The sequence below is a fragment of the Anoplopoma fimbria genome, chromosome 9, assembly GCF_027596085.1.
Source record: "Anoplopoma fimbria isolate UVic2021 breed Golden Eagle Sablefish chromosome 9, Afim_UVic_2022, whole genome shotgun sequence".
Lineage (NCBI taxonomy): Eukaryota > Metazoa > Chordata > Actinopteri > Perciformes > Anoplopomatidae > Anoplopoma > Anoplopoma fimbria.
In genome coordinates this window covers 18,709,626-18,723,512 of record NC_072457.1, presented here as the reverse complement: position 1 = coordinate 18,723,512, position 13,887 = coordinate 18,709,626, and the positions used below count along the sequence as shown (strand labels likewise).

General features: G+C 39.3%; 1 protein-coding gene across 1 annotated transcript in view; it reads left to right on the top strand.

The window, feature by feature from the left end:
• The first annotated feature begins 4,862 nt into the window (after positions 1–4,862).
• LOC129096051 (ras and Rab interactor 2-like) overlaps positions 4,863–13,887 on the top strand; it is a 28,666-nt gene continuing 19,641 nt past the window's right edge. The window contains 2 exon segments of the mRNA XM_054604699.1: positions 4,863–4,911; positions 12,236–12,354. Of these exon segments, the coding sequence (XP_054460674.1) occupies positions 12,286–12,354 (69 nt within the window). The 5' untranslated portion in view covers positions 4,863–4,911; positions 12,236–12,285.

Here is a 13,887-nt window from a genome sequence, read left to right as displayed (position 1 = left end):
TATCATAGTGTATCATATTAATATCATAGTGTATCATATTAATATCATAGCACAGAGACGGCACTGGTGAAAATGACCAATGACCTTCTAATAGCTTCAGACAAAGGACTTGTCTCTGTACTTGTATTTCTAGACCTTAGTGCTGCATTTGATACCATTGATCACCAAATCCTATTACAGAGATTGGAGCATCTTATAGGCATTAAAGGAACCGCACTTAGCTGGTTTAAGTCGTATTTATCAGACCGATCTCAGTTTGTATATGTAAACAATGAAAGCTCGATGAAAACCAGGGTTAGTCACGGAGTTCCACAGGGGTCTGTTCTTGGACCTATTTTATTTACCTTATATATGCTTCCCTTGGGGAATATTATCAGAAAACACTTTCATTGTTATGCAGATGATACCCAGTTATATCTATCAATTAAGCCAGACGAAACTAACCACGGACATAAAAACCTGGATGACCTGTAACTTCTTAATGTTAAACTCTGAAAAAACAGAAGTTATCCTACTAGGCCCAGATCACCTTCGAATTCAATTATCTAACGATATAGTTTCTCTAGATGGCATTGCTCTAGCATCCAGCACTACCGTTAAGAACCTTGGAGTTATCTTTGACCAGGATCTGTCTTTTAACTCTTATATAAAACAGATCTCAAGGACAGCCATTTTTCATTTACGTAACATTGCGAAAATCAGGCAAATCCTGTCTCAAAGCGATGCAGAAAAACTAGTTCATGCATTTGTTACCTCTAGACTAGATTACTGTAACTCCTTATTATCAGGCTGCTCTAATAGGTCTCTTAGATCTTTACAGTTGATCCAGAATGCTGCAGCACGTGTTCTAACAAAAACTAAGAAAAGAGATCATATTACTCCAGTATTAGCTTCTCTGCACTGGCTCCCTGTTAAATCAAGAATAGAATAAAATTATTTTACTTACCTACAAAGCTCTAACTGGCCAGGCACCGTCTTATCTTAAGGAACTTATAGTTCCATATTACCCAACTAGAGAGCTGCGCTCAATCAATGCAGGGTTACTTGTGGTTCCTAGAGCCTTCAGTTATCAGGCTCCTCTTCTGTGGAACCAGGTTCCAGTTTCAGTCCGGGGGGCAGACACACTCACCACTTTCAAGAGCAGGCTTAAGACCTTCCTTTTTGATAGCGCTTATAGTTAGGGCTGGTTCAGGTTCGCCCTGGTCCAGCCCCTAGATATGCTGCTATATGCCTAGACAGCCAGGGGACTACCTAGGATACGCTGAGCCCCTCTCTCCTCTTCTCTCCCTCCATCTTTATGTATTAATCTCCTATTTATGCACATTACTGATTTTGCTTCTTCCCCGGAGTTTTTGTGCTTTCTCGCCTCGCAGGTTCCCAGGAATCGGGGTTATATTTGGACTGTCATCGTGCCACCTACTGAGGCCCTGCTGACACCCACTACTACTACCACTATCATTATTAGTCACATTACTATTATTATTGCCTGTACTATTACGCTTATTGACTTGCTTGTACCCTGGAGTCTTTGTGCTTTCTCGCTTCGCAGGCTTCTATAAATCGTGGCTGTACCTGGACCGTGGTCGTGCATCCTGCTACGGCCCTGCTGACACCGACTGCTACCACCATTATTATTACTAGTCACATTACTATTACTATTACCTGTACCATTAAGCATTTTAGCTTTACTTCCACCCTGAAGCCCTTTTGCTTTCTCGTTCTGCAGGTTTCCATGAATCGTTGTGGTACCTGGACCGTAGTCGTGCCTCCTGCTGTGAGCCGACTGACACCCACTGCTACTTCGATTATTATTATTAATCACATTACTATCCCTATTTTCATAACTATAATTCTACTGTAATAATTGCTGCTGTCTTATTATATGAATCATTTATGTCATATACATTGAATGTGTTGTATCTCTGTTATGCTGTTCATTCTGTACACATGACATCTATTGCATTCTGTCCATCCTGGGAGAAGGATCCCTCCTCTGTCGTTCTCCCATAGGTTTCTTCCTTTTTTCTCCCTGTTAAAGGGTTTTTTAGGGGAGTTTTTCCTGTGCCGATGTGAGGGAAGGACAGAGGATGTCGCATGTGCACAGATTGTAAAGCCCTCTGAGGCAAATTTGTAATTTGTGATTCTGGGCTATACAAAATAAACTGAATTGAATTGAATAGTGTATCATAGTGTATCATATTAATATCATAGTGTATCATATTAATATCATAGTGTATCATATTAATATCATAGTGTATCATAGTGTATCATATTAATATCATATTAATGTCATAGTGTATCATATTAATATCAGTGTATCATATTAATATCATAGTGTATCATATTAATATCAGTGTATCATATGAATATCATAGTGTATCATATTAATATCATAGTGTATCATATTCATATCATATTAATATCATAGTGTATCATATTAATATCATAGTGTATCATATCAATATCATAGTGTATCATATTAATATCATAGTGTATCATAGTGTATCGTATTAATATCATATTAATATCATAGTGTATCATAATGTATCATGTTAATATAGTGTATCATATTAATATCATAGTGTATCATATTAATATCATAGTGTATCATATTATCATATTAATGTATCATAGTGTATCATATTAATATCATAGTGTATCATATTAATATCATAGTGTATCATATTAATATCATAGTGTATCATATTAATATCATATTAATATCATAGTGTATCATATTAATATCATGGTGTATCATATTAATATCATATTAATATCATAGTGTATCATAGTGTATCATATTAATATCATAGTGTATCATATTAATATCATGGTATCATATTAATATCATAGTGTATCATATTAATATCATAGTGTATCATAGTGTATCATATTAATATCATAGTGTATCATATTAATATCATAGTGTATCATAGTGTATCGTATTAATATCATATTAATATCATAGTGTATCATAATGTATCATGTTAATATCATAGTGTATCATATTAATATCATAGTGTATCATATTAATATCATATTGTATCATATTAATATCATAGTGTATCATATTAATATCATATTAATATCATAGTGTATCATATTAATATCATAGTGTATCATATTAATATCATAGTGTATCATATTAATATCATATTAATATCATAGTGTATCATATTAATATCATATAATATCATAGTGTATCATATTAATATCATAGTGTATTATATTAATATCATAGTGTATCATATTAATATCATAGTGTATCATATTAATATCATAGTGTATCATATTAATATCATAGTATCATATCAATATCATATTAATATCATAGTGTATCATATTAATATCATATTAATATCATAGTGTATCATATTAATATCATAGTGTATCATATTAATATCATAGTGTATCATAGTGTATCATATTAATATCATATTAATATCATAGTGTATCATATTAATATCATAGTGTATCATATTAATATCATATTAATATCATAGTGTATCATAATGTATCATATTAATATCATAGTGTATCATATTAATATCATAGTGTATCATATTAATATCATAGTGTATCATATTAATATCATAGTGTATCATAGTGTATCATATTAATATCATAGTGTATCATATTAATATCATAGTGTATCATATTAATATCATATTAATATCATAGTGTATCATATTAATATCATAGTGTATCATATCATAATATCATAGTGTATCATATTAATATCATATTAATATCATATTAATATCATAGTGTATCATAGTGTATCATATTAATATCATATTAATATCATAGTGTATCATATTAATATCATAGTGTATCATAGTGTATCATATTAATATCATATTGTATCATATATATATTATATATCATAGTGTATCATATTAATATCATAGTGTATCATATTAATATCATAGTGTATCATATTAATATCATAGTGTATCATATTAATATCATAGTGTATCATAGTGTATCATATTAATATCATAGTGTATCATATTAATATATGTATCATAGTGTATCATATTAATATCATAGTGTATCATATTAATATCATATTAATATCATATTAATATCATATGTATCATATTAATATCATATATTATTAATATCATAGTGTATCATATTAATATCATAGTGTATCATATTAATATCATAGTGTATCATATTAATATCATAGTGTATCATAGTGTATCATATTAATATCATAGTGTATCATATTAATCATATTAATATCATAGTGTATCATATTAATATCATAGATAGTGTATCATATCATATCATAATATTATATCATAGTGTATTAATATCATAGTGTATCATATTAATATCATAGTGTATCATATTAATATCATAGTGTATCATAGTGTATCATATTAATATCATAGTGTATCATATTAATATGATATTACTATCAGGAGCTTATGGACATCTATGAGAAATAAACAGAACGCTTCATTCCTTATTTAATTCATTTAAAAATATATATATAAAGTCAAGAGTAACGTCGTCATGAGCTCCTCAGCCAATCAGGCCGAGGCGTCATATTACCGCCCCTCCCCCTGCGGGGCTCTGCGGGTCCGGTGTCCCGATCTCTGTCCGACACTAAACCATGTAACCGAGCGGGTCCGGGACACGGAGGCTCCTCGGTGTCACTACGAACCCGAACCCGAACAGAACGGCAGAGGAGCGGAGGAGAGAAGGAGAGAAGGAGAAGGAGATCAGGAGAGGAGGAGAGAAGGAGATCAGGAGAGGAGGAGAAGAGGAGAGGAGGAGATCAGGAGAGAAGGAGATCAGGAGAGGAGGAGAGGAGGAGAGAAGGAGAAGAGGAGAGGAGGAGGAGGAGAAAGGAGAGAAGGAGAAGAGGAGAGGAGGAGGAGCAGCCGTGACTGGGAGGTGAGTAAAGTTGTCTTTGTGCAGCGGGACTCTGGTGGACTGTGGTGGACTCTAGTGGACTGTGGTGGACTCTGGTGGACTGTGGTGGACTCTGGTGGACTGTGGTGGACTCTGGTGGACTGTGGTGGACTCTGGTGGACTGTGGTGGACTGTGGTGGACTCTGGTGGACTGTGGTGGACTCTGGTGGACTGGTGGACTCTGGTGGACTCTGGTGGACTGTGGTGGACTGGTGGACTCTGGTGGACTGTGGTGGACTGTGGTGGACTCTGGTGGACTCTGGTGGACTGTGGTGGACTCTGGTGGACTGGTTCTGTGCACACTGACGGAGGGAGACGTTAGTTGGGACAGACAGGGTTCCTGTTGATGGGTCTGATGTCCTCATCCTCAGTGAGAGTGCAGAGACATGGAACAGGACGTGAAGCAGCTGTTCTTCACTCCACTGACTGGTCCAGAAGATATCGGTTTGATGCTGGAGAACCCTCTGTAGTCCAAGGTTCCTGGTGAGGAGAGTCTGAGCATGTTGATGATCCAGACCCAATGCTGTCTCCTCTGTCTCCTCTGTCTCTTCTGTCTCCTCTGTCTCCTCTGTCTCCTCTGTCTCCTCTGTCTCTTCTGTCTCTTATGTCTCCTCTGTCTCTTCTGTCTCCTCTGTCTCTTCTGTCTCCTCTGTCTCCTTCTGTCTCCTCTGTCTCCTCTGTCTCCTTCTGTCTCCTTCTGTCTCTTCTGTCTCCTCTGTCTCTTCTGTCTCCTTCTGTCTCCTCCTGTCTCCTCTGTCTCTTCTGTCTCCTCTGTCTCCTTATGTCTCCTCTGTCTCCTCTGTCTCTTCTGTCTCCTCTGTCTCTTCTGTCTCCTTCTGTCTCCTCCTCTCTTCTGTCTCCTTCTGTCTCCTCTGTCTCTTCTGTCTCCTTCTGTCTCCTCCTGTCTCCTCTGTCTCCTCTGTCTCTTCTGTCTCCTCTGTCTCCTCTGTCTCTTCTGTCTCTTCTGTCTCCTCTGTCTCTTCTGTCTCCTCCTGTCTCCTCTGTCTCCTCTGTCTCTTCTGTCTCCTCTGTCTCCTTATGTCTCCTTCTGTCTCCTCTGTCTCCTCTGTCTCTTCTGTCTCCTTATGTCTCCTTATGTCTCCTCTGTCTCCTCTGTCTCCTTCTGTCTCCTCTGTCTCCTCTGATCTTTGTCTTCGTGCTGCTCCCTGTTCTCCTGGAGGACATGCTGGAGGACATGCTGGAGGACATGCTGGAGGACATGCTGCATGTGATCACACTCTGCTTCTCCTTTGGCCTAAATGTCTCAAACATGTCCTGATAGCATAAAGCTTCATACATGTTGAACACATGTTAAAGAGGGTCAGCAGCCGTGTAGAGCGGGTTAATATCAGTGATGGGACACGGTGAGGAAAGGCCTGAACCGTTCACCTTTAAATATAACAAGACTATTATTATAATACCTTTAATCAATGATAACTCAAATAGACAAAGCATAAACAAATCAAACTTGACAACATTTTGACCAAAAACAAAGGTTCTGCTTTGAATTCCTGTCGTGGTCTGGTTTATTAAATATAAATATAAATAAAAATATAATATATTTATCGCCTCTGATCACTGCTGATGGAAACATCACACCATCATTTGAGCTCCTTTCCCACCGCCATGCTATGTGACGCACGTTGGAGTGAATATAATCAATCAATCAAATAAATGTGGATAATTATTATAATTGATCAACAAACAAATATCCTATCAATATGCTCTCCTCAAAGCCACCTCTGTTAGTCCTACTTCTGTTCCAATATCTATCAATATCTATCAATATCTATCAATATCTAATCACCGCCTCTGGTTTGAGAGTTTAAAAGAGAGACTAAGAAACAGACAGAAACATAACCGTAACATTTCCAGTAGTGTTGTTGAACGTGACACCACAGAGAAAGCCTTGGCCTACCATCAGCCTGTTCATACATGTTCATTTGGTGAAAAAAAAAAAAAAAAAAAAGTCAGGTCACTCCCTGCAACAAAAATCAAAGGTGCATAGATCTCCCTCCCATCAGCCTGCTATGGATACAAGTACACACTGTCCCTTCACAGGAATGATTCCACTGTCAACTCTTCAGAGCGTATAGAAGTCTGTCATGGAAACATGTTTGAACACCTCCTCATGATCTGTGAACAACATGTCCTCCTCTGCTGCTCCTCGGTTCTTCTGGAGCTCTCTCACTGTTCTCTAAATGAGCAGCTGATGTGTATCGATGTAATCAAGGGGACAATCTCCTCTTTAAGCTGCTTTGGAATGTGTTTGAGACATTAGCTTCACTGAAAGACCAAAGCTCTTCATCACACAGGGCCCTGGTCTCATGCTGCTTTGTGGAAATGAATCAGCTGCAGGATATTTGAATTAGTCCTAACTTATGGAGTTATGGAGCTGATAGTGTTTTGGTCCACTGGGACCTTAGAAGGACATTTCCTGGTGCAATCTGCTGCCTTCAGGTGCTTTTGTTTTTAACGGCCTAGAGAGATTGTTCTGCTTTATGTGCTTTTTTTTTTTTTTTTTTTTTTTAGTAAACTCTGGTCAAACCACTTCTCTCTGCAAGTTCAAGGCAGAACCGAGAACCTGGCAGGTTTATGAAAAGTGATGTCATCTTGGCTGGACAAGGAAGCCGCCACTGTAGTTCCCTCCGGTGTGAGAGTAAACTCTTAACTCTGAATGCTTTCACAGGAGAAACACTGATGTCTGCTGTAATCCTGCAGCAGGTCAGGAAATCAAACACTCGGTTTATCTGCAGAGGCCTCAGACTGGAGCTCTGGTTTCCCTGTTCCTGCTAACTGGACTGATTATCAGCTTCATGCATGAATTCAGACTACGTTGGTGAGCTATGGATCTGCCAAAAATACGGCTTCTTCCATCCCTCCATTGGAAATACAATTCCCATCATGCTTTGGGGGATGCAATCTATATGTATAATGTTGCTATGGAGACAGTGAGTTTGATTTGGGCTACATGTTGAGTCCTGTTTTGGATCTTTTATTTGTTTAGCATTTGTGCCATGCTACATCAGCTAATTGCACTTCCTGTTTACGCTGAAACCACAGAAACCGACAGCAATCACTGGGTCACCTGATACTGAAGAAAGTCTGACTGTTGAAGATCATTAAGAAAGATGTGAAGCTATAACAGGCATCTTTTTTTCTATGATTTCTAAGCTGATTTATTGATGTAGAGGTGTTGCAGCCTGGGAAATAGGTTTAAAGATTACTGTTTTGAGATCTCCCTGCATGCATTTCTTTGGTAAGGTTGAAGCTCATCTCTGACTTGAATGTTAATATCAAATAGTTGTAATAATACATGAGAGGCACAAAATTAAAGCTTTCCTTTAATTTGAGTTGATTTGATACTTTAGTGGTGCATATTCACAGGGATATTTTCAATAATTACCACAAATACCATAATCTAGTAGCCACACAGTGAGCATGAGGCCTCTGGGGCCCCTGAGGGTCTTGTTTGGAGCCAGACGTGGGTCGAAAGTAATTCCGGTTTATGTTTACCCTTTGCTTGACTTTCATATCTCCTCCATGACTCAACAACAACAAGCGCTGCTATGAAGTAATGTTCCTCGGGAGGCTCCCACCCTATCTGCTCATCTGCTCTCCTCCTCCTCTTCCGTTCTACATCTCAAAAACAGAAGTTATGTAGAGACGTGCTCACCTCCTCCCTTGGTTTGCCCAGAGTTTCTGGTACTAATTTAAAGGGGAGTAGCCCAGAGGAAACGGCTCAGGCTTTTCTCAGCTGACCTTTACTGTGGAAAGTTGTGGCTGGGCGGTGCTGGTGTCTGGTTCTTACCGTGATTTAGTCCAGTGGTAACCCCGTTTTATATGAAGTCTGAGCGCTGTGATTTTGAGCATGTGGCTATTGTAAGCTTCCTAAATCTATAATTAGAGGTGAGGCTATTGGTTAGGCTGGTGTTTGACTGACAGAACATCCATAAACATTTCATGGAAAAAATGAAAGTAATCCCAACCTTGTATCCTTAATAAAAAGAAGCTGTGAGTGATCAGACTCCCTCCTTGTGGAGCTGTTTTTAAGGAATAGCCTTTTGGTTTTAAGTAAGTATATAGCAAAGTCAGTGTATTTTAGTCAAACACACTCTTTCCATTCCTTCCTGTCCTGTGAACACAAACACACACACACACACACACACACACACACACACACACACACACACACACACACACACACACACACACACACACACACACACACACACACACACACACACACACACACACACACACACTATCATCTGGTTTGCCTCAGGGCAATAACATGACCCAGGTGTGGGAGTTATTTTCTGCAGCTCTGCAGGACTAGCAGCATGGAGCCCAGTTAGCTTAAAGTCTTGTTAGTAGTAGCTAGGACACCGTGGTCTGGGTCTCCACAGCTCGCTCATGAGCTACGAGCATGCACAGCGCTTATGCTCAGCACAACTTTCATTGCAATACTTGCTAAAGGAAATGCATCGATACCAGTATCGTAAACTACTCGATACATCCGATAATAACTGACAACAAATCCGATAACAAATCCAATAACTATTTTTTTTGGACCATAACCAACCGTTAACAGTTCATTAACCAACAAGATTAGTTCAGGTTATATCCATCATTGAACACCAGCTGCAGTGAGTCATAGTTTATTTGTCGGTGAATAAATACTACAACTCCTCCAGAACCAAGCTAAGTTCCTGTGTCTTGTTTGCCAGCTGATGATTAAAATGTCTCAGCTGTACACCACACCGTTAACGATCTGGTGTTAAAGTTAGCCAAACTGTGCCAAAAATAAAGCTAATGTCAACTAATGTTCGTGAATGCCTAACTCATTTTGTAATGTTAATATGGCTGTTAGCTGTGTAGAATTTAAATCTATAATATAATGTAAATATAAGTAGGCTACATTAGACCCGGCCCACTTAGGAGACAGGACGTGTTTATTGTTTCATAGCATTAGCACAGCTTGTAATGTCTCATATTTGTTATAGAGCATCTGTAATGGTAAATGGACTGTACTTGTATCGCGCTTTTCTAGTCTTCCAACTAGCTTTTTACATTACTAATCATTCACCCATTCACACACTGATGACAGGGGCAAAATATTTACTCAAATGTTCTATGATCTACTGCTATTAAAGCATTAATAAAACATCTTTCTAAAATCCTGAGACTTATTAACAGTTAAAAATTATTTATTATTTTACTTCTTAATTCTAAAAGGCTATTTGCTTTTATCAGTATTAATGGGGGTTAGGTCTGAAAAGACCTACACCTTCTTCAGGAACCTAGTAACAAAGATTCAGAGGTTCACAACCAAGCACTGTGATAACTGCGAAGCTGTCTACTTTAAGCAAAATACGCAAAATTGGCCAGGAACGCTTGTAGTCACTGTCGTGGCACTAATGGACTGGAGTGGAGGCTGTCTGCTAGCAAGCCAGGGTGAAGGATGGTGGGTGACAGGCTGGAGGCTTGCTGACGAGGAAGCAGGCCGGGAACTAGGAAAAGAATTAGGTGGGGAACAAAGGCAATCAGCCATAGCTTCTTCTAGAAGTTCTGCTGCTGATATTGTGTCCAGCATTGAGTACGCTCATGTGAGAGAGCAGATATGAGAGGTGCTTCAGTCCGTCAAACTCCATAACCTTTTGGGAAACGTGATTCGCTCTGCTGGGTCCATTTTTTGGGTCGGTTCTTACTGTCACGGTTCAGGACAGCAGGCAGCAGGGGAAGGCGGCTGTGGCGTAGTGGAGAGCAAGGTAGTTCTCCAATCAGAGGATCGGTGGTTTGATACCCGGCTTCGGCAGTCGATGTGTCCTTCGGCAAGATACTTAACCCCAAGTTAAGTCTGGATGTTGCATGAATGTTAGTTAGAGTCTGATGGTGGCACCTTGCATGGTAGCCTGTCATCAGTGTGTGAATGGGTGAATGATATGTAATATACTACTGATTGTAAGTCGCTTTGGATAAAAGCGTCTGCTAAAATGACTGACTGTAATGTAAAAGGACCCAAACGCAAATGGATAGGCTGGTCCAGTTCAATGATTTATTTAAAAATAGACTCACACAAGCAGTGAGTCCAAAGACAGGCAGAGCAGGCGGGTAACGGACAGGTAGGTAACTGTAGAAGGTAAGAAAACTCCCAAACAGCAATGATTAAGATCTGACAAAGAACAAAGGAACTGAGGTACAAACAAAGACTCACTGACAAGGAAAGTAAGAACAGGTGAGCAGGATGTCGGGTGAGGTGAGTGCAGGACTAATGAAGGATTGTTGAAACTGATCAGGGCTATGAGGAACTTTATAGGTAGTCAATTCTGACACATGCTGCACAACAAAGAGGCCAAGGTGAGATGTGGTGGTACTTAAATGCTTGGCTGTTCAGCTTTTTCTCATTGAAGGTATTATATTAAATACATCTTAATATGCATGCATTAGTGCTACAGTTCTATGTAGCATGTACTCACTATTTACCCTTCAGAACAGCAAAAATTGCACCAAACAAATCTGCTTGTGATACGAGCAATTTAAAGTTGTCATAGTGTTCCATCAACAGTCAACAACAAAGAGAGGAGAAGCTCTGATAGGAACACACGCCTTCATTCTCTGCTCAGGTAGACATTACCCCTCTAGATCTTTACATAGATGTGTACATAGTAGAGATATTAATGATCTAAATGTTGAACAGAGAACCTTTTAAAGATGAATTTCACTGATGGCATTGTTATTATTATTATTTCTGTAGTTAATATATAATATTGTGAATTATTTTGGACAGCTGTTAACTGTGCTCATTGGCTTTCTTGCCAAGTGTGTGATGAGATTCCTAACCCTAACCCTGAATTGTCACATCTAACTCTCGGCAAGAAGCCAACAAGTATGATTCCTAAAATGTTGAGCCTTAAACAGGTCACTTTCTAAATAGGCACCTGTTATAAATGGTTTGCAACACCCAAGCATCAACCTCCATGTTTTAAAAGGGCTTCACTAATAGTTGTAGCCAGGCTGGAGAGGAAGGGGGGGAGTGAGACAAAAAGAGGGGGGGTTAAGGCCGAGGATTGTCATGAGATTAAAAAAGGCAATTGTATGAGATGAAGGGGCGAAGGAAAGGGGGAACAAAGAGAGAGGAGGCAGGAAAATAAAGGAGAAGAAGAGGTAGATGTGTGGATAGCTAGTAGAGAGAGAAAGGAGGGGGAACAGCACCTCTTTATTACTGGCTGTGGCTGGAGCAGGAACTTCCTCTGGTTACACCACAGCCGATGTGTCTGAACTGAAGTGTACTTTTGACCCACAGAGCTCCTGCAGACGTTCTACACAAAACGGTCCTGTGGACTGGAAGACAACATGGCCTCCAGCTCTCCGCCCGGGAACCCCCCCAGTGGCCTCACCAACAGGAGCGGGAGCTTCTTTAAGGTGAGGACTGAAGGAGTGACTGTGCAAAAAATCACTGAAATATAAAACACAACAGTTCCTGTGTACCAAATGTGCTTCTTGGGAAAGGCTGACTCAACACTTGTTTGCTTAGAACAGAAAAAAACTCACAAATGTTAATTACTAGTATATGCTGCAAAAACAAAACCTAGAAAACTAGGCTACATCTGGTCACAATGTAGTTTCACTTCCTGACGAGTGTTTGACCTTATGAAGAAAGTGATATAGAAACAACTAACTTTGGCTGAAGTTAAATGAAGGCACTTCATTTTTCCACTTGCTGTTTCCTGGCGCCCCCTGTGGACAAAAGCGGTCATGTTGTCCCAGAACAAAGACTGCATTTTCCATGAGCACCACTGCCTCTTTTGGTAAAGATCTTTATATAGCTAGCACATGCATTTGTGTCAATATTTTTTTTCATACTATTTTTCTTTGTGACACTTAGCGATACAGAGCCATCATGCTCATAATACCAGAAAGCTTGCTTTGCTCTATGAATGCTGCTAACATTAGCTAGGCTACATTCAACTAACGTTAGCCAAAGCTTTATCTAGCATTGTTTTAGCCCAATGTAAATTCATACATTTATGTGTCTCTTAATGTATTTCATAAATAGAGTTGACATATTACATCACAGTCTAAGGAAGAGGAGGACGTCCCACCTAGGAACTCTGTAAATGTCCCGACTCTGTTGAAGACTGAACAAGGTTGACTCTTGTTTTCTCCGTTCTCTCTCACTGTTCCTTTAGCTGTCTTTTGTTCTTCGCTCATTTCTTTTCTTTAACTCTTTGCTGATCCTGCAGTGTTTCTTGATTCTTTCACCTCTTTTTAGTTCAAAGAAATTGTGATTTCAAGTTATACAACTCAAATACACATAAAGTATAAGAAAAAAAACAAGTCATTACTTTTCAAATAGTAACAAGTTTATGCTGTCCAGAAAAATGCATTGGGCTTAACAGGCTACCTACCTACCTGTCTCCACCCACCTACCTGTATTTACCGCCCTGTCTCTACCTACCTGTCTCCACCCACCTACCTGTATTTTCCGACGTGTCTCTACCTACCTGTCTCTACCTACCTGTCTCAACCCACCTACCTGTCTCTAATTACCCATCTTAACCTATCTGTCTCTACCTACCTGTCTCTACCTACCTGTCCCTACCTACCTGTCCCTACCTACCTGTCTCTACCTACCTGTCCCTACCTACCTGTCTCTACCTACCTGTCCCTACCTACCTGTCCCTACCTACCTGTCCCTACCTACCTGTCTCTACCTACCTGTCCCTACCTACCTGTCCCTACCTACCTGTCTCTACCTACCTGTCCTTACCAACCAGTCCTTACCTGCCTGTCTCTACCTACCTTCAAAGTCCTGATCCACCTGCTGGGCCTGGGTCATTTCACCTTTATTCTGTATTCTACAGATTATAGGTGTATCTATTCTATCTATTTATCTACTATGGAAGAGAAATTGATCTTTCTTTTTTGTTTCATGATAATCAGCTCAGTTAACAA